The following is a 22,417-nucleotide window of genomic DNA, read 5'->3' on the forward strand; positions in this document are numbered from 1 at the left end:
AACTACAAGTCACCAGGAGTTCTGTAAGCAACTATACTTATAGCCATGATTCCACAGATGTGGTGAGTAAACCAATGGCCACTCCTTAATAAAATACAAGAATTTTCATCATGCAGTTTATAGGCTCCGTAAGAGGTGGTCTCTTTGAGAGGCTGGATTTTCAAGAAAGATTCAACAAACAATTAAATCTTGGCAAGTCTTTTTTTTTTTTTTTTTTTTCGGTATGTGGGCCTCTCACTGTTGTGGCCTCTCCCGTTGCGGAGCACAGGCTCCGGACGCGCAGGCTCAGCGGCCATGGCTCACGGGCTCAGCCGCTCCGCGGCATGTGGGATCTTCCCAGACCGGGGCATGAACCCGTGTCCCCTGCATCGGCAGGCGGACTCTCAACCACTGCGCCACCAGGGAAGCCCTTGGCAAGTCTTTTTTTACACAAAGACTTGGTTTGGTTATTTAGCCACCTTAGTAACACAACTTATTTATATACTAATTGGAAGTGGAATAAGCACTGCATGAAAAATGCACACCTATCAAACTCATTAGTAATAACTATTACACTCTCTTAGCAGTAAGAATCATTATTCTTGGATTTCAAAGACTTTATTTTCTTTCAGGGCATACTTTATAGCACTGTATTTATAGGAATCAAACAGTATAACAACAAAAAATGTTTTTTTTCTTGAGGACCACTTCCATTCCTCCTTTGAAATATAATCAAATCAATGAAACTAATTTCCACATTAAAGACAAGTTAGTAAAATAATTCCTCCAAGTAGTGTTGCATATGAAGTACAAGTTTACCCCAACTATTTTAATCATTATGATTTGAGATTTTCTAGGGTACAACAGCACTAGATTGGGCTGTTACTACCTAGGCAACAAAAAAAAAATGTCACCTGCAAACACATGAATTGGGGTAAGAATCTTTAGACAAACCATATTGTTAGAGGAGGTTAAATAGAAAAACTAATGTTTGAGTTGCACCACCCCTACCATGAACTGTAGCACAGATGCAGAGTCAAAACATTCTTGGTAAAACAATGTGGAGGAAAGATCTACATATACCACAAATTTACCAAAACACTTTTATGTACAGAAGCCTAAATATCTCAGGAGGTTTAGATTACCGACAAAGATGATCACTAAGTCAATTCTTCAAGGCTGGTTCCTTACGAGTACTAAAAACCAGTCCACGGTCTCAGACGCATCCCACCTAGCTTAAGTGTTCAGGGACTCCATAGAGTAAGAAACATCAACTGCAATTGTCCACTCTTAGTTTCTGTTTTTTGATTTAATGTTTTATAGTACCTCAGATTTTTATTCCAGAGTTTGCACACTTAGGAAAGGAAATTATACTAAGCATGGGATCAAAGATGTGCTTATTAAAAAAAAAAAAAGATGTGCTTATTTCCTGAAGCCATGTGAAGGTTTAATCCTCTGTGTATTACTTTTCAACACTGAAGCGTTCTCTGGAGACCAGTAGAATAAAAGTTTCACAAGCTGCATGAAGGATTTCTTTTACAGTTGCATACCACTTCAATGTGGCTTGTTAGGTCTAACTAGCCCTGCCCTTAATTTCACCTTACTAGAGTTGATAATGAAAAACGAACAAAGGGTAAATCTAAATTCCCAATAAAATACAAGCAAAAAACACCTGTACACACAATAAAATACATCCTAAACACAAAGTAAGGGTATAATATACTCTGCAGCATGAGACTGTCTTTATTATATTTCTCCACTGTATGTAGTTCTTCCATTCAGAAATTAGAGACCATCTTTTCATTAAGTTGTTATTCCTTCCTCTTTCCCCAGCTTAGGGATACTTTCCCAAAGGCTTAATTTGTACAAACTGTTATGAAATTAAATTTTCATTTACACATAACTTAAGTGTTTATAAAGCACTCAAAATTGTAGCTCACATGTATATGACTTCTGAAAATAAAACGACACTTTGAACATAACCTTTTTGTTCTGCAAAAATATTCTACATACATGCATATGATCAAAACAATCTTTTGTTGTTTGGGAAATTTCCTATGCACAGTAAGTTAAAAAAAAAAAAAGTTGACAACTGTATCAGTATCTCCAATGTTAAGATAACTTGGTGCCACCTAGTGTTTGATTTCTGCAACTACCAACTTTACAAATTCAAAACTGCTATTAAAACTCAGGTTCTAAAAACCGCCTTTTTTGTTGATGTTTATAGTGGCAAAATAAGATCATGAAAAGAATGTATACAATATCAAAATTAGTATAAAAATAGCCACATGCTACTTAAATATGAAAACCAGACCAATCATTTTTGACTTCAAATGCAGATTTCTGCCTCCATTAAACTGTACCAAAATCTCAACGGGACATTCATCTAAGTAACTGGAATATACAAAAACTCATTGTACAGTAAACAGGCTAGTCAAAACTGGGGCTTAATTATAAATCATAATGCGTGTACGGCAAATGATTTATTCAAAACGTCCATTTACTTACTGGAAGTGGTCAAAGTGGGAAAGGCAGTAACGCATTTTTTTTCTCTTTTAGAAGAGCAGATGTGGTCTTTTACCCACAAGCTCCGTCACATCAAAAGAACAAAGTGGGTTTAACATTTAAGAGTATTCAGCATTACCAGTTTTTAAAGAAATACCTTAGAAACAAATCATTCTGCTTTAACAAACTGCACTCATGCTAATGAAAATTTATTCTTTAACAGGTCACAGCCAAAATCCAAATTGTTGAATAATCCTCAAAGAAAGTGGAATGTGAAAGGCTGAGTTCGACTTAGATCTGGAAGGAAAAAGAACATCAGATCAACCAAAAGAAGAATTTTTATATTCCAACAGTCTATCACATGTAAGGGACACATGCACCCCCTTAGGCTATCTGGGAAACAAATCCAGTTTGAAGAGGAAATTCTGAACACTAGGTTTTTCTCAATTCTGGTCTGCTGTCATTGAACCTTTACAACATCCTTCAGAATGCTATACGTTATGCAGAATATTCTCAATAAAGTTTACTATCTCCCTTTTGCGCTACTGATTAGAAATTTATTTTGGGGGTGGGAACAGACACAGGGAGTGTTACTTCCTTGAGAAACGGAAAAGTGACATTCCAAATTCTCCTCCCAGTCAACCTGGTTATAGGAGTGAAGCCTAGAACACATATAAACCATTTGGAGAAACACCTTAGGGAAGAAGTAAGATTCTCAGGTGATAAACAAAGCGACCCTTACGAAATGTCCAAGGTGACTCAAATTCCTTTGATAACTACTATCCTCACTATCCCTTACTGCCAGCCTCAGTTCTGAAGAAGCACTGGCACAAACTGAGAAATACTTTTCTTAGAAAAGCTTAACCCTATCTAGATCCTCACCCTATCACCTCTGTGTATGTGGCTTCATACTGAGGTATGTGCTCTGACTAGGTTCTTTATTTCCTTAAAAAGGTCTTCTACCCCAGCTAAGCTGTCAAAATGTTGGGATCACCCCTTAACCTATTAACACAGTAGTAGTTCCATGTCAGGTTCTTGTCACAGAGTATCATCGATAAATCTACTGTCCAAGTGTCATTAACAGCTTAGTCACAAGAATCCTCTGGCTCAGGGATTTCCAAAGGGAGATAACATAAAAAATAGAATGATATAGTTCTGAAGAACCTACGGGCAGGACAGGAATAAAGACACAGACCTACTAGAGAATGGACTTGAGGATATGGGGAGGGGAAGGGTAAGCTGGGACAAAGTGAGAGAGTGGCATGGACATATATACACTACCAAACGTAAAATAGATAGCTAGTGGGAAGCAGCTGCATAGCACAGGGAGATCAGCTCAGTGCTTTGTGACCACCTAGAGGGGTGGGATAGGGAGGGTGGGAGGGAGACCCAAGAGGGAGGAGATATGGGGATGTATGTATATGTACAGCTGATTCACTTAGTTAAACAGAAGAAACACACCATTGTAAAGCAATTATATTCCAATAAAGATGTTAAAAAAAATAGAATGATGGATTTATTTCTTATCCCTTTTCATTTTTCTATTTTAGGGTATGCTCTGAAATACACTACTGTATGTTTAAAAATTCATAAATGCAAACACACACTGGAGATATGTACTCAAATTTTCTTTAATTCATCATGTATTCTAAAATGGTTTGGAGATGCATCAAAATGTAAGATGGACTGAAGAATGAATAAAGGTATAGACAGATATGTGATAAACCAAGTACAGAAATGTTAATTATAGAATCTCAGTAGTAGGTATCACTTAATTCAGACTTCCCCGAGACCAGCCTTTGTTTTTTTTTCAGTTGGGTTTTTTGTTTTTTTGGGTTTTTTTGGTCGCACCATGTGGCTTGTGGGATCTTAGTTCCCTGACCAGGGATGGAGCCCAGGCCCTTGGCAGTAAAAGCACAGAGTCCTAACTACTGGACCGCCAGGGAATTCCCAGCCTTTGTATTTTTGAAAAGCTCTGGTAATTCTGTTGCACAAACAATCCTGGTCAGGAGCAACTACTCTAGGTATACTAAAATTTCATCTTTGAATAAAATCAAACATTAGTACTATTATTTTTAGATTTATATACACAGGTGTTTCTGAACTACATTTTTATTTAAAAGGGTTTAAAAAGAAGAGCCCAACCCAGATTTAAGAGTAACTTATAATATCACCCTAGTTATTAAATAGATTTATATTGCCAGAAACTAAGTTTGAACTTCATTTAAATATTTTAACAGCAGAAGGGCAATGAGGCACTTATTCTTGTGAGCATTACTGCTTTACTGTGAGAAAAAACAACACATTTTCCTCAAAATTAACACACCAACTCCAAACCAAGAGTTTGTCAATAGGGCATATCCAACAGATAAAATAATATAACTGGCAAAAGGCCTCAATTTTAAGAGGGCGCTTTTTTTTTTTTTTTTTTTTGGTGGCCGCGCAGCACAGCTTGTGGGATCTTATTTCCCTGACCAGGAATTGAACCCCGGCCACCACAGTAAAAGCACCGAGTTCTAACCACTGGACCATCAGGGAATTCCCTTTAACAGGGCTTTTAATGTTAATGTTGTAATTCCAACACTTCATATGAAACTGGTTCAAACAAGATTATTCTTCTAACATACTAGTGTTTCAATTAAGAGAAGGCACGTTTGTGTAACACAGGGAATATAGCCAATTACAGTAACTATAAATAGAGTATAACCTTTAAAAATTGTGAATCACTGTGAACTTCCATGGTGGTCCAGTGGTAAAATTCCGTGCTCCGAATGCAGGGGGCCTGGTTTCGACCCCTGGCCGGGGAACTAGATCCCAGATGCATGCCACAACTAAGAAGTCCGCATGCCACAACTAAAAAAAAAAAAAAATCCCACATGTCTCAACTAAAGATCCCGTGGGCCACAACTAAGACCGGGCACAGCCAAAATAAATAAAATAAATAAATATTTTAAAAAAAATTGTGAATCACCTTACAGTACACTTGTAACTTATATAATATTGTACATCAACTATATCTCAATAAAAAAGGCCTGTTTCTTTGATAAAATCTTGTATTTCTCATAATTGTCTGCTAAATTTCTTAATAGTTATCTCTCTAGACACCCTTAACTTAAGCAAGATGAGATTCCAATACCTAGCATTCATATTGCCAAAGCAAATATTGACCTTTTTAGGAAGAAATACTGAAAAAGATGATAAAATTCTCAAAGCATAAACAGTTTGACTAGCACAAACAAAAGTTGAAAAACTCAAGGTGAAAAACACTACTTACATCATCAATGTCTTCATCATCATCTCCAATGTCATCAAACTGGATTTCATCATCATCTCCAGGACCAAATGTATCGGTTTCATTGATTTTAGCTAAAGAAACAATAACAAATATATAATATAACCAAGATGTTAGTAAAATGAATAAATTGCCCACTAAAAGAAGTGGTTGGATATCAAATGTTGAAGTATAAAGGAGACTCTTACAAGTCAAACTTTTAATTTAAGTTTCATTACCAAAAAGATCCTCTTAACTTCTACCTAACAACCCTAGTATATAGAACAGTACTTTACACAACAAAATCTCTAAGTCAAAATGGAAACAATTTTCTTTTGCTCACAAAGGTATTTTTAGTGAGGCAGGCTCTAATTACACAAATTCTAAAGCTATTACAACTTCCAGCTACACTTCAAAAAACGTCTGAGCACATGCTAACAAGCCACAAATCATCAGATAAACTCATCAATCAGAAAAATTTGGTCAAATCATGCTTATCCCTAAATAACAAAAATGAACCAGGAAGTGCTAGTCCTCTTCCCAGATATATTAGCATTTCCTAGATTGGAAATGCCAAGTAAATAATTTCAGCAGGATTTTCATGCTCAAGTAAAATTATAGTTTTCTTGATAATATGCAACAGAACCAAAAAATAACTTCCAAGCGAAAAATGTAGCCTTACAAAATAGTATGTAAAGTCACTTCCCCTTTGATGAGGTCATGAGAAACTTATTTTTATTTAAGTTTTATGCGTTAAGAACGCATAACTTTTGTACTGCAGGGGAGAAACAAAAAACGTTGATTTAACAAAATCCTACGGATACTATGACACTAGGATAAGATGAACTGAAAACTGACTTTTTAATAAAAATCGACAACAGTACCTAATTGTTATCCTTGCTTCACATTTAAAGTAGATGAATGATGACAGTCTCTTTAGAAAGGAACTTTCAAATAAATACTATAATAAATTTATTCCGTTGACTGGCATTACACAGAAGTTTAGGGCTTATAAAGGATAATTCCTCACCAAAAGTATATTTATTAGGAACAGAATCCCAGTTACTTTTTTCTTAAGGTGTCTAGTATTATGAAGTACAGGCAGGCATACGTGGAATGAATCACGTAAACTCAAAACTAAACATGCAAAATCCACAAAATTCTACCAAAATTCCGTCATCTAAATACCACCAGGTACTAACACCATATAACAGGTTAATGTAATATCTCAGACATTACCATGTTCTGGAAGTTCGCCATATGCCTTCAGACTTCTAGCCTCATCTGCATTATATTTTAAAATTACATCAGCTTTATTATCCTTAAAAAAGAGACAAATAAGATTTACAAATGATTATGCCAAAATATTATCCGTTATTTCATAATTTCAAACTGGACAGAAAATTAAATTTCACTGTTGTGTTATAAACTCCTCTCCTTTTTCTAAAAATTTAAAGTTTTCTCCTACCCTCTGAAAAACATCCTTGGGTTTAACCCAGTATAAAGAAGCTTGCATGCATAAATGAACAATGATCAACAAGCTTAGGGAAGACAGTTACAGATTTCACTTCAATAAGAGCAGAACTGTACAGACCCAATCTTTTGGATTATTTATAGTTACCCTTTGATTAGAAGTCTTTTGAAATACAAAAATTCCCTGGGGCCATAATTTACAGGTGATTAAATACTCTAATTCAAAAATTGAGATCGGTATAATGACCCAAGGAAATTATTATACCTTTCCACGTATCAGTGGTTCTTAGGGTACAAATCCATCAGAATCTCCTATGGAGCTTTTACACCTCCTAAAGACAGATAAATCAGGAGATGTGGAGTGAAGCCCATGAATGTGTATTTGTAAAAGATATGGGTATTTCTGATGCAAGTGTCCCACTGAAAACTAATGCTTCAGAATGTTCACACTTCCCCATCCGAAAGGAATCGGACTCAGTTAAGGAAGAAAAAAAGGGTTGAAGCTGATTGTTTCAACTTCAAAAATTCTTAAAGGCAACGTAAGCGATCACAGTGATGCAAGAATGGTGTGATTCAGACCAGCACTTATTAAAACGGTAATGTGTACAGAAGCCCAAGGGGATTCTGGTTAAAACGCACATTCTGATTTAGGAGGCCTGGGGTGAGGTCCAAGAATCTGCGTTTCTAACAAGTTGCCAAAAGCTAGCGATGCTACTGGTCCCTGTACCACCCTTTAAGTGGCAGGGGCATAAAAGAAGGATCATGGGAGATTAAGAATTGGAAAACTTAATGTGGCTGTCATTTTATAGTATGAATGTTACACCTTTCAGAACCTTGATTTCCTTATCTGTCAAACAGGGAACTAACTAATTCTTCCTACTTCTGGGGTTATCTTTAGGATCAAAAGAAGAAAATGGACATTAAAATGGTATGAGTTTAAAGCAGGCTATCTCAACCTCAGCACAGTTGATATTTTGGGCCACATAATTCTTTGTTGTAGGGACTGTCCTGTGCATTGTAGGATGTTTAGCATCCCCCCGGTCTCTATCAACTAGATGACCAGCCCTGACCCCTACCCCCAGGTGTGAAAACCTGAAATGTCTCCAGACACTGCCAAATGTCCCCTGGAGGAAAATAATCACCCACGGTTGAGAACCATTGATTTAAGGTAAAGATTTTAATTCTTTATTCTAGAACATATATTTAAAAAAATCAAAGTACGATCAAAGTTATAAAAATAGAAACACGATCACTCAAAATATAAATACATGGTGATGAGTTCCAATAGGTGGAAACCAAATGGATTTCATAGCCCTACCATGAGTAGAGTCTCCAGGTTGAGATCATGAAGGGCAACTACCATTTTCTTCCTAAGTGCTCATCTAAATTTAGAGCACATACTTTTATCATGGTTTGTACTGCAATTACTTGTGTGCCTGTCTTACCCTCTCCACTACCAGGCCATAAGCATTTTGTGAAATGACAGCTTGACTCATTTAGTTGTATCCCCTAGAGTAATGGTTTCCAGATTTTGATTTCGAGATGTATAAGTTAAAAAAAAAAAAAAATGGGGGCAGGCATTCCAACATAAAATTATTTTTATCTTGCCAACTAAGAACACCAACAAAACCACCACAATATAGTATCCCTCATTCCAAAAAAGGGAACTTTTTAAATATCAAAAAGGGAAAAAGGACTATTTAGCTTCATGAAAAATTCATACTGTCTGTGATTCTTCTATAGTGAAAATGCAGACTCTACAGACTGGCATTTGGGAAACATGATCCCTGGGGTACCTAGCACAATGCCTAAGACAGAACTGGCCCTTAAGAAATGTTTGTTGACACAATGGTGAATAGCATACTGGCCTGGAACTGGTCAAATACGGTTATGACTTATGTTCTAAACACTAATTGCTCATAAAATTCAAGCAAGTAAACAATGAAAATTTTAATTTTGTTTTTACCTGGTAGTCCCGTAGACCAACCAATATGATGTCTGAGGTATTTATCCAGACCTATAAAAGTAACAGGAGGTTACATTTAAAATAAAAATAATCAATCGAGAGCAATGTTGAGTCAGTCTTCCAATAAAATATACTATTCAGCCAACTGTGGGTAAAGTACCTGTATTTAGAATGAGGAAAAAAACCTACAGTAAACAGCTGAGCCACTTTCAGATTTTCTATAATTTGGGATATTAGAAAAATAACAATCTTATTTAACTACTTGACAGCTTAATAATTCCAGAGGACCAATGATTAGTTTAGAAATTAAGGGATTCTTAATACTGAACCCCTCTAAGTGGTTAGTTATCCATTACAACATATGTGAATAGTAAATTAGGAATGTGGTTTTATCTCCCTCCCTTCCTCCCTTAAACCCACCCAAATACACACAGGAAACAGAACTCCTTTAGTTTGGTAACATGAGCATTAACAAGACAAATTTTTTTTTTTTTTTTTTTTTTTTTGCGGTACGCGGGCCTCTCACTGTTGTGGCCTCTCCCGTTGCGGAGCACAGGCTCCGGATGCGCAGGCTCAGCGGCCATGGCTCACGGGCCCAGCCGCTCCGCGGCATATGGGATCCTCCCAGACCGGGGCACGAACCCGTATCCCCTGCATCGGCAGGCGGACTCTCAACCACTGCGCCACCAGGGAGGCCCAACAAGACAAATTTTTAAAAAATCATAAAGCCAGGGATGGAGCGACTTTTAACCAACCTGATCAATAAATCTGCCTGAACACCTACCCTGATGAGAAATGAATCACTACTTTCCAAGGCAGCCCATTCATGATCTCAATTCAGGAAATTTAACATTAATACAACACTTACTTACTGTAATTCATATTCAAATTTTCTTAACACTCCTTACAGCTATTTCCCTCACCCTCAAACCAGAACCCAAACAAGGGCCACCTACTGCATTTAACCATTGCGTCTCTTTAATCTCCTTTACATTGAAATAGACCGCCCTGATGTTTTTTTTCCATTCATGACATTAACATTATATATATTAGCAGTCAGGCCATTTGTTTTGCAGTGTGTCCCTCAATTTGGACTTGTTAATTGTTTCCTCATGATTAGATTCAGGTTAATCATTTTTGGGCAGGAATACAACACAGGTGATATAAATGAGTCTTTAGACAGATACCTGTATAAAATTACCACCAAAGATCTTGCTGTTTTGACTTAGAGGTAAATGACTGTTCTACTGAAATCTTTTGGGAACTTACAAAAATGAGGTCCTTGGCCCATAAAAACCTTAGAGCCATTTTTTCCCCTTAACCATAATTTTATATTAAAGTAAAACAAGTCTCCACACTTACCTTCTTTCTCAGTTTCCCTCTGATGTGACATAACCTCTTTACACCATCAAAACACATCGCTTCTAATCGTCCATTTCCCAACATTTTGATTACTTGAGCATACTCTGGAGGAGGGAAAAGTAAAGGGTATAGGATATTGCTGAATTTTTGATAAAAGCAACTTAAAAGTCCACATACTGGGGCTTCCCTAGTGGCGCAGTGGTTGGGAGTCCACCTGCCGATGCAGGGGACGCGGGTTCGTGCCCCGGTCCGGGAAGATCCTGCATGCCACGGAGCGGCTGGGCCCGTGAGCCATGGCCGCTGAGCCTGCGCGTCCAAAGCCTGTGCTCTGCAGCGGGAGAGGCCGCGGCAGTGAGAGGTCCGCGGACCAAAATAAATAAATAAATAAATAAATAAATAAATAAATAAAGTCCAAATACAATTGATTAGAGCATACAGGTGTGTTGGTTAGGAATAAGTATATGCAGTAAAATAAGTACAAGGGAGTGATAAAACACCAAGCTAGTTAATGGCAGAGCCAGAACCAAGACTGTGTAATGCCATTTCTATGACAAGCTGTCCCTGCTATCAGAAATATTTTAACTACCTACTCATTTTGAGTTAAGTGGACTGTCCACTGTCTTCATGACTGTATGCTCTACTTCTGGACATCAAGGCGGCCTGTCCCAAAATGTACACTAAAATGTATCTCATCAATCTCTCACTTTGGATCCTCGCCCAATTTTGGTCTCCTTTCCCTCAGAGGAGGCTAACTGCAACACAATTTTTGGTACACCGGCAAACAGAAAGCAGCTTATATGTTATTAATGTCTTTGTTAAATTAGAATATCTTAGTGATTATTCTAAAGTTTTTGTAAAGCTGGAAAGATGTTCCCAGACAAAATGCCAAACTTTTAATCAAAAATCTTTCCAAAAGGGTACCCAGGAAGCCACACTACTTCACTGCCACTTGAAAAACTGAGATTATGAGCAGTGGCTTGCACACGGGCCGTCTCTTCTGTCATTAAATGACAGAAGACCGGAGGGGGGGGGGAGTCGCTTCAGAACCTTTAGTTTACTCAAGTTGTATGCAAGACCGATCCCCAAAGAGGACATCCACCAATCTGTAAATACACTGAAACAAAACTTTCAAAGGCTCAACTGTGGTGTTGACAAGTGGAAGTGAGTTACTCAGACTACAGTGAACCTAGCACCCACCTAGGGCCTCAACATGGTTGGTCGATTTAAAGGCAGCCTCTCTTCCAAAGTGGGGGGAAAACATGAAAAAGGAAAAGTAATGGCAGTCAAAATAAAATCAACTGCTAAAGGAGGCGAGAATCAAGGGTAAGAAATAAAAGGGTCTTTTAGCCAAATAACATGTTTCATCTTTAGTGGCTTATATACTCACGGCATGAACAAATCTACCAAGTTCTATAAAAAGATAATTAGAAAAAGTTCTTTGTTAAAAACTGCTGGAAATTACTGGGATAACTAGAAAAATTTAAATATGGACTATATACTAGATAAATAATATATTCACATTAAAATACCTGAGTGTGATAATCCTACTGCAGTTATGTGAGAGAATATACTTGTTCTTAGGAGACACATGATGAAGTAAGTAGTAAGGGAAAAGTATCATGTCTTCAACTAACTTCCAAATGGTTCAGAAAAAACACACACACACACGCACACAAAGATGAAGGGGCTAAAGGAATTCATGGTACTTACACTGCAACTTTTCTGAAAGTTTGAAATTACTCAAAATAAAAACATGGGAAATGGGGATATATATACGTATAGGCGATTCACTTTGTTATACAGCAGAAACTAACACACCATTGTAAAGCAATTATACTCCAATAAAGATGTTAACCACCACCCCCCAAACCCAAAAAACCATAACTCTCAAAAACCAAAACCAAAACCAAAACCAAAACCAAACCAAACCAAACCAAACCATGGGAAACTAGTGTTATGTATCTGGCACTTAACAAAAATCTTAATCAGTTTGAAAAGGTCAACGGTTCAGTTTCATTTTATTATATTTTATGAAATTACATGTAATTTACATGCCTCAGACACATTCCTCAAATACCCATAGTCTACTGAACATACTATGTAGCACCATTCGCTATCAAAAAAAGTCTACTAAGTCATGGAATTGTCAACCATAGCTTTTGAGGCTTAATTCCCTCTGAACTGTTCAATTCATTCTTAGTTGTAACATGAGTGCTCACATAAAACAGTGAAACATACACATTTACAGAAATGCCATCAATCCTCAGCGCACGCCGAGTACACCAAGAAATAACTACCAGAAGAAAGGCTCTGGAGAAGTGTGGGGGATGAGAAATGGAGAAGAGCAAAAGGGGACATGCGATTGTTTGCTCAGGATTATGAACAGTATCTCTTTTATGTTGAGAAATTGAAAACCTTACTTAAGAAAGAAAACTATTACTGAAAGAAACCTAACTTACGAAAATGCTTACCTTGCCCATCTTCTTTGAACACCAGCTCTCTTTTTTCAGATTCATTCTCATTCTTACCTCTGCGCCTATTTTTACCTCCTTTACCTAATGGTTTTAAAGAAAAAGACATTAATTATCTGCAAAACAGAAAAAGAAACTAAACTAGGGCTTACAAAATGTTCTTTAAAAGCAACTTAAATTATAAGAAGTACAACGTACTATGTGTAAAATAAATAAGCTACATGAATATATTGTACAGCACAGGGAATATCATATTTTATAATAACTTTAAACAGAGTCTAATCTACAAAAATACTGAATCACTATGACGTACACCTGAAACTAATATAATGTTGTAAACCATACTTCAAACAAACAACAAAAACCTGAAAAAAAAAGAAAAATTTAAAAATTCACCTAATTTGGTCATGTATCTCCAATCATATTAAACATACACATATTGTCACTTCCCTACCCTTTCTGGAAATCCCTTTTGGGATACTGCTGACATAAAATACAAACAAACCAAAAGGAGGTATCATAAACATAACGACTACTTGGTTGAGTACTCTGCTCAGTGAACTCCTCCTACAGTGGCCGACAAGGACCAAGGAGGGATATATAATGGATCACGATAAATTTTATAAAATGGGGTCTCTCTTGTACCTGCTTCCCCAAATGAAAGGTCTGTGCAAAAAGAAGATAATTGGGCCGGGGCGGGGGGGTGGGTGGGGGGGTAAAGTTTTATCAACTGGAAAGGGACACTGATTTTCTGGCAGTAGAGGGAGAGCAACAAGTCTGGCAACCCTGAGAGTTTACATTTTGTCCTATAGCTGTAGGATACATCAAGCAAGTTAAAAAGCAAGGTACTTAGAAACAAATGACAATGGAGACATGACGACCCCAAACTTGCGGGATGCAGCAAAAGCAGTTCTAAGAGGGAAGTTTATAGCAATACAATCCTACCTTAAGAAACAGGAAACATCTCAAATAAACAACCTAACCTTGCACCTAAAGCAATTAGAGAAAGAAGAACAAAAAACCCCCAAAGTTAGCAGAAGGAAAGAAATCATAAGGATCAGATCAAAAATAAATGAAGGAAACAATAGCAAACATCAATAAAACTAAAAGCTGGTTCTTTGAGAAGATAAACAAAATTGATAAACCATTAGCCAGACTCATCAAGAAAAAAAGAGAGAAGACTCAAATCAATAGAATTAGAAATGAAAAAGGAGAAGTAACAACTGACACTGCAGAAATACAAAAGATCATGAGAGATTACTACAAGCAACTCTATGCCAATAAAATGGACAACCTGGAAGAAATGGACAAATTCTTAGGAATGCACAACCTGCTGAGACTGAACCAGGAAGAAATAGAAAATATGAACAGACCAATCACAAGCACTGAAATTGAAACTGTGATAAAAAATCTTCCAACAAACAAAAGCCCAGGACCAGATGACTTCACAGGCGAATTCTATCAAACATTTAGAGAAGAGCTAACACTTATCCTTCTCAAACTCTTCCAAAATACAGCAGAGGGAGGAACACTCTCAAACTCATTCTACGAGGCCACCATCACCTTGATACCAAAACCAGACAAAGATGTCACAAAGAAAGAAAACTACAGACCAATATCACTGATGAACATAGATGCAAAAATCCTCAACAAAATACTAGCAAACAGAATCCAACAGCACATTAAAAGGATCATACACCATGATCAAGTGGGGTTTATTCCAGGAATGCAAGGATTCTTCAATATACGCATATCAATCAACGTGATACACCATATTAACAAATTGAAGGAGAAAAACCATATGATCATCTCAATAGATGCAGAGAAAGCTTTCGACAAAATTCAACATCCATTTATGACAAAAACCCTGCAGAAAGCAGGCATACAGGGAACTTTCCTCAACATAATAAAGGCCATATATGACAAACCCACAGCCAACATTGTCCTCAATGGTAAAAAACTGAAACCATTTCCACTAAGATCAGGAACAAGACAAGGCTGCCCACTCTCACCACTCTTATTCAACATAGTTTTGGAAGTTCTAGCCACAGCAATCAGAGAAGAAAAAGAAATAAAAGGAATCCAAATTGGAAAAGAAGAAGTAAAGCTGTCACTGTTTGCAGATGACATGATACTATATATAGAGAATACTAAAGATGCTACCAGAAAACTACTAGAACTAATCAATGAATTTGGTAAAGTAGCAGGATACAAAACTAATGCACAGAAATCGCTGGCATTCTTATACACTAATGATGAAAAATCTGAAAGTGAAATTAAGAAAACACTCCCATTTACCACTGCAACAAAAAGAATAAAATATCTAGGAATAAACCTACCTAAGGAGACAAAAGACCTGTATGCAGAAAATTATAAGACACTGATGAAAGAAATTAAAGATGATACAAAGAGACGGAGAGATATACCATGTTCTTGGATTGGAAGAATCAACATTGTGAAAATGACTCTACTACCCAAAGCAATCTACAGATTCAATGCAATCCCTATCAAACTACCACTGGCATTTTTCACAGAACTATAACAAAGAATTTCAGATTTGTATGGAAACACAAAAGACCCCGAATAGTCAAAGCAATCTTGAGAAAGAAAAACGGAGCTGGAGGAATCAGGCTCCCTGACTTCAGACTACAATACAAAGCTCCAGTAATCAAGACAGTATGGTACTGGCACAAAAACAGAAATATAGATCAATGGAACAGCATAGAAAGCCCAGAGATAAACCCACGCACATACGGTCACCTTATCTTTGATAATGGAGGCAAGAATGTACAGTAGAGAAAAGACAGCCTCTTCAGTAAGTGGTGCTGGGAAAACTGGACAGGTACATGTAAAAGTATGACATTAGAACACTTCCTAACACCATCCACAAAAATAAACTCAAAATGGATTAAAGACCTAAATGTAAGGCCAGACACTATCAAACTCTTAGAGGAAAACAGGCAGAACACTCTATGACGTACATCACAGCAAGATCCTTTTTGACCCACCTTCTAGAGAAATGGAAATAAAAACAAAAATAAACAAATGGGACCTAATGAAACTTAAAAGCTTTTGCACAGCAAATGAAACCATAAACAAGACGAAAAGACAACCCTCAGAATGGGAGAAAATATTTGCAAATGAAGCAGCTGACAAAGGATTAATCTCCAAAATTTACAAGCAGCTCATTGCAGGTCAATAACAAAAAAACAAACAACCCAATCCAAAAATGGGCAGAAGACCTAAATAGACATTTCTCCAAGGAAGATACACAGATTGCCAACAAACACATGAAAGAATGCTCAACATCATTAATCATTAGAGAAATGCAAATCAAAACTACAATGAGATATCATCTCACACCGGTCAGAATGGCCATCATCAAAAAATCTACAAACAATAAATGCTGGAGAGGGTGTGAAGAAAAGGGAACCCTCTTGCACTGTTGGTGGGAATGTAAATTGATACAGCCACTATGGAGAACAGTATGGAGGTTCCTTAAAACACTACAAATAGAACTACCATACGACCCAGCAATCCCACTACTGGGCATATACCCTGAGAAAACCATAATTCAAAAAGAGTCATGTACCAAAATGTTCATTGCAGCTCTATTTACAATAGCCAGGACATGGAAGTAACCTAATTGTCCATCATCGGATGAATGGATAAAGAAGATGTGGCACATATATACAATGGAATATTACTCAGCCATAAAAAGAAACGAAATTGAGTTATTTGTAGTGAGGTGGATGGACCTAGAGACTGTCATGCAGAGTGAAGTAAGTCAGAAAGAGAAAAACAAATACCGTATGCTAACACATATATATGGAATCTAAGAAAAAAAAAAAGGGTCATGAAGAACCTAGGGGTAAGGTGGGAATAAAGACACGGACCTATTAGAGCATGGACTTGAGGACATGGGGAGGGGGAAGCGTAAGCTGTGACAAAGTGAGAGAGTGGCATGGACATATATACACTACCAAACGTAAGGTAGATAGCTAGTGGGAAGCAGCCGCATAGCACAGGGAGATCAGCTAGGTGGTTTGTGACCACCTAGAGGGGTGGGATAGGGAGGGTGGGAGGGAGACGCAAGAGGGAAGAGATATGGGGACATATGTATAACTGATTCACTTTGTTATAAAGCAGAAACTAACACACCATTGTAAAGCAATTATACTCCAAGAAAGATGTTAAAAAAAAAAAAAAAAAAAAGCAAGGTACTAACTGCCTGAACTTGGAAGTAACCAAGATGTCCTTCAGTAGGTGAAAGCATAAACTGTGGTACTTGCATACAATGGAATACTATTCAGCAATAAAAAGAAATGAGCTATCAAGCCCCCAAAAGACATGGAGAAACCTTAAATGTATATTACTAAGGGAAGGAAGCCAATCTGTAAAGGCTGAATAGTATGATTCCAACCATATAACATTTTTAAAAAGGCAAAACTATAGAGAGTAAAAAGATCAGTAGTTGCCAGCTGGGGAGCGGGGAAGGAAGGACAGGTGAATAGGTGAACAACACGGGATTTTTAACGCAGTATGGTACTGTAATGGTGGATACATGTCACTATATATTTGTCAAAAATCCATAAAACGTACAACACAAAGAATGAGCCTTAATGTAAACTATGGACTATCTATAGTGGCTCCTGGCCCCCACAGTAGGGTATCTCTCCACAGCATTTTGTTCCCATTCTAGAACCTAAACCACATTGGCAGACATTCCAAAAGACGGAAGAAAGGTGTTAAGTGGTAGCGATACTAAGGGACTCACGGGAGGAGCCTGGAAGCAGCAAAAACAGGCTCACAGCCCAAACAGAATAAAGAATGTGCACCTGGCCACTGCAAAGACAGACTCTTAACTTCTTGAGTCATGTGCGCTTACTCTGTCCCGGGGGCAGTCTCACAATGCTCTGTGCTATGTTCGGCAGGCCTCCACAATGTCCTGACCCACCCAGAGCCCTCAGAGATCATTTCCTAGAAAGAGAAAAGTATCCTCTGCTTCAAGCCACCAACCATGCCAAATCTTCAAAGCAGAGTGGGCATTAGTGCAAGTATCACACCTACTTTGTTTACTGAGTTACATATTTAGTTGGAAAATTCTTTGAATCAATCACTCAAGAGTAATCCATACATTCCTAAGGACTGGTGATTTTAAAACTAAAAGTAGTAACTTCTTTAAAGTGTGGGAGCACCTTACCCCAACTGCTCTTCGTAAGTGGGCCCAAGGCTACCTTTTTTCCCTGAGGTAATAAACTGATAGAGTCTAGAGGATTCTAGAGGAAATAAGCTGCTAAGAATCAGTCCAAATCAAGTCATTCAACACACAGTTAGTGGCAACTTATACCCTTACATGTGTAAACATCACTAAGATTATATTCACAGGCTCTGGCTTTTCCAATGAATAAAAACAGAAAAATAATCATGAATTTATTTCACATTAGTAAACCTCATCTCATAAAACTCGGGAGTCTTGAAAAGTACTGTTCCTCTAAGATAACACCTAAAGATAACAGATGGGTTTTACAACTATAGGAATGCTAAACACCAAATTCAGAATGGTGGCTACCTCCTGGAAGAGATGCAGAGAGGGAGGCGAAGGGGATTGGGGAGGGGAACACACAGGGCTTTAACTGAATCTGTGTTGTAATTCTCAAGTTCAGAGTAATGGGTTGATTCCCAGGCGTTCACTGCATTATTTTTAATTTTTGTATGCCTCATGTGTTATTTATAAAAGAATGATTCATTGCTTGTCAATTTACCATAATTAACCATACCCTGATCATCCCCTTCCCTATTTTATTGCCATGTAATGAAATGAACTTTAAAGGAGGTTTGTGAACTAGATGTGTTTTAATGTAGTTCAGTCCCGTTGGAACCAAAGGAGAGCCTATTATTCACCTAAGGGTGGAGTCAACAGAAGGGAGGTGACTTAATCCAACAATTATTTACTGAGCATCTACTAAGTGTCAAGTGCTAGCAACCCAATGTGGCTTCTCATTGCAGTGGCTTCTCTTGTTGCAGAGCATGGGCTCTAGGCGCGCAGGTTTCAGTAGTTGTGGCATGTGGACCCAGTAGTTGTGGCTCGCGGGCTGAGCTGCTCCGCGGCATGTGGGATCTTCCCAGAACCAGGGCTCGAACCCGTGTCTCCTGCATTGGCAGGCGGATTCTTTACCACTACACCAACAAGGAAGTCTGAATCGCTCGCTCACTTTAAAGTGGCTAACTTTATGTGATGTGACTTTCACCTCAATAAATTAAAAAATATAGTATACGATATTAGGTATGTTATATACGTACATTCTAGACACCCTTGAGACAATAGGGTAAATTTGAAAATGGACTGGATGTTGGATGATGTTAAGAAATTATTGTTAGAAATTTAGCATTGATAATGCAACTATAAATATGTCCCTCTGCCATTTGGGCCACTGACACCGCAAAAGCCCGCCCTGAGCTGTGGGCCTCCGGGAACCCCATCCAGCCAGAAGTTGAGCACCTGTGCTGGTCCTGCAGCTTTCCTCTCAGAGCTTCCCCACCCCCACCCTTCTCCTTGGCCTGCTGCTGCCTGTTAGGCCCTGCCGCTGCCTGTTAGGCCCTGCCGCTGCCTGTTAGGCCCTGCCGCTGGGAGGCTGCAGAGGGCAAGCTGGAGCAGAAAAGGGGATTTGCTTCTGGGTTTTACTGGCATAAACTCAGCAGCAGTCTTCTCCTGGCTGTAACTGCTTTCAGTGGTTGCAGATGATTCCCTTTTGCTTTGCCCCAGAACCAACCTCACAGAGTCCTCAAAGACCCTGCTATCGACAGCGCCCCCTCTTTAGAGGTCTGGGCCCCTCCTCCAAGTTTTGTCAGGTTTGTTTACTTGTTTTTCTTTAATTGGAGTATAGCTGATTTACAATATTGTGTTACGTTTCAGGTGTACAGCAAAGTGATTCGGTTATACATACATATGTATATATATCTAAATTCTTTTTTCCAATTCTTTTCCATTATGGTTTATTACCATGAATTCAAAATATTGAATATAGTTCCCTGTGCTCTACAGTAAATCCCTGTTGTTTTTGTCAGTCTTAATAATAACAACCTCTCTCCTTTTTTCCCTCCAGTTCTAGGAGTCATAGCTATTTCTAGCAATTGCTACCTTAGGGTGGTTCCCTTTTTGCCTTTTCAGCTCTCCAATACATGGGTTAACCAACCTTTATATTATAATGATTTTTTTTTTGATGTGGACCATTTTTAAAGTCTTTATTGAATTTGTTACAATATTGCTTGTTTTATGTTTTGGTGTTTTGGCCGTAAGGCATGTGGGATCTCAGCTCCCCAACCAGGGATCGAACCCGCATGCCCTGCATTGGAAGGCGAAGTCTTAACCACTGGACCACCAGGGAAGTCCCCTATTCTTTATATTAAATTTTGTCTGTGAAAATAACTTTAATTGCTATCTTTTGACAGGACATAACTGATGCATCAACTGCAGACAGTTATTCATTATATTTGCTTTATAGCTTATTGTAGGTCTGAAATCTTTCATTCTAATATTTTCATTTTACCATTTTTTTTTTTTTTTTTTTTTTTTTTTTTTTTTTTTTTGTGGTACGCGGGCCTCTCACTGTTGTGGCCTCTCCCGTTGCGGAGCACAGGCTCCGGATGCACAGGCTCAGCAGCCATGGCTCACGGGCCCAGCCGCTCCGCGGCATATGGGATCCTCCCAGACCGGGGCACGAACCCGTATCCCCTGCATCGGCAGGCGGACTCTCAACCACTGCGCCACCAGGGAGGCTATTTTACCATTTTAATTAGCAACCAAAAAATACAAGGTAGCTAGGAATAAACCTGACAGAAGATGCACATGAAATGTAAGGAGATATTAAACAACACCTAAATAAAGGAAAGATATACTACATTCATGCATGGGAAGACAAATATCCCTAAAGATGCCAATCTTCTCCAAACTAGATACTACTTCTCCAACAGAAGTATCTAGTTTGTGTCTTCTCCAATAGATACTACTATTGCCCTTCAGAACTTACAGTCTAGTGAGGAAATCGGGAATCTCATCGCCAGAAATAAAGGTGAAAATAAGATACCTAATGAATGGATCCAGTTACCATCTCAGAGGGGATAAAAGATTATGTAGGTTACAAGAAAACCATGACTTTGAAAACCCTATTTTGTCACCCCGTCTTTACCAGAATAATTAGCAGTAAAATACTTGCTACAAAAAGGAACTGCAAGGAAGAGGGCAGTGAGGTGGAGTGCCCTGAGAGAGCTGCACCAAATCTCGCACAGAACTGCAACCAAATACACCAAGGAATAAAAAGAGTAGTGACAGCTACAAAGAGGAAATGAGGTAGAATGCCTGGAGCCAGTTGTGAAGTAAAAAAGAGAACAGAGTAGGCCTGGGTCAGGGCAGGGGTCTCAAAGATGACTAATCAAAGGAAACTTGTGGGTTGTGAAATACATGCCTCTCCTGTAGGAAAATACCTTTTCCCTGTTTCGACTTCCACAATTTCCTTTGAGAAATTGTAAGAATACTGAAGACAGAAACACCGTTAAGTCTTAAAAAAGGAGAATTTCTTTAGCACTGTTCTGCTTTTACCTAGATTAGTCCTTCCATTTTGCAAATTCCAAATAAAATTATCCTCAAATCTGATAGTTTGTGAATATATGGCCTAAGAATGGAAGGAACTTAAAGGTCTTTACTCCCATCACAATATATACCGATCCGGAGCAAAAGTAGAAAACTTGGCTAAATATGGAACAGGTGTTCTGGGAAAAAGAAAACCCCGTAAAAGGATGGGTAAGAGTAAGTCTCTAGAGAGGAACCTTAATGCATCAAGGTTTTGTCCACTATTTACAAAACAGAGAGGGAGTAGTCTCAACAATACCCAACAACTGCCCATAAAGAATTCCACGCAGGAGTACCTGATGGCCACTTAAAACAGGCATCACCCTTTGAAAGTTAAGAACTGCCGGGAAGGCCAAAGACGCCCATTTGCGAAGCCCAGGCGGCCACGGGGGAGGTTTCCCCACAGGTCCCTATAGTGCCGGGGTCAGTCTGGCGCGAATCTGGAGAAGCACACGTTCTCCCGCAGGAGGCCCTACAAAAATGGCGTCGGCTCCACCCCACTGTGACCAAACTGGAAGACAGCAGTAACTTCCCAGCTCCTCTCCCGAGCCCAGAATCGCGTCCGGATCGCCCAGCTGCGTGCAGGCAGGGCGGAGAGGAAGGTTACTGCCGCCTAGGAGATCCGGAGGTCGCGTGCAGAGCCGGGGAGACCGGGCCGAGCGGAGTCGTGGTCCCGGGGGGCAGGCGGCATTACCTTTATTCTTAGGCATGGCGGTGACGACGGCCTCGCTGCGTCTCCGACTCCTATCTGGGTGGCGGCG

General features: G+C 38.6%; 1 protein-coding gene across 1 annotated transcript; it reads right to left on the bottom strand.

The window, feature by feature from the left end:
* Nucleotides 1–1,706: 1,706 nt before the first annotated feature.
* EIF1AX (eukaryotic translation initiation factor 1A X-linked) lies at nt 1,707–22,417 on the bottom strand. The gene is made up of 7 exons (XM_079727924.1): nt 22,351–22,417; nt 13,028–13,111; nt 10,557–10,660; nt 9,195–9,245; nt 6,995–7,076; nt 5,759–5,850; nt 1,707–2,781 (listed from the first exon to the last, which is right to left on the bottom strand). Exons 1-7 carry the CDS (start codon nt 22,364–22,366, stop codon nt 2,776–2,778), a joined length of 435 nt encoding a protein of 144 aa, XP_079584050.1. The 5' UTR covers nt 22,367–22,417; the 3' UTR covers nt 1,707–2,775.

Source organism: Hyperoodon ampullatus (assembly GCF_949752795.1).
Source record: "Hyperoodon ampullatus genome assembly, chromosome: X".
Lineage (NCBI taxonomy): Eukaryota > Metazoa > Chordata > Mammalia > Artiodactyla > Ziphiidae > Hyperoodon > Hyperoodon ampullatus.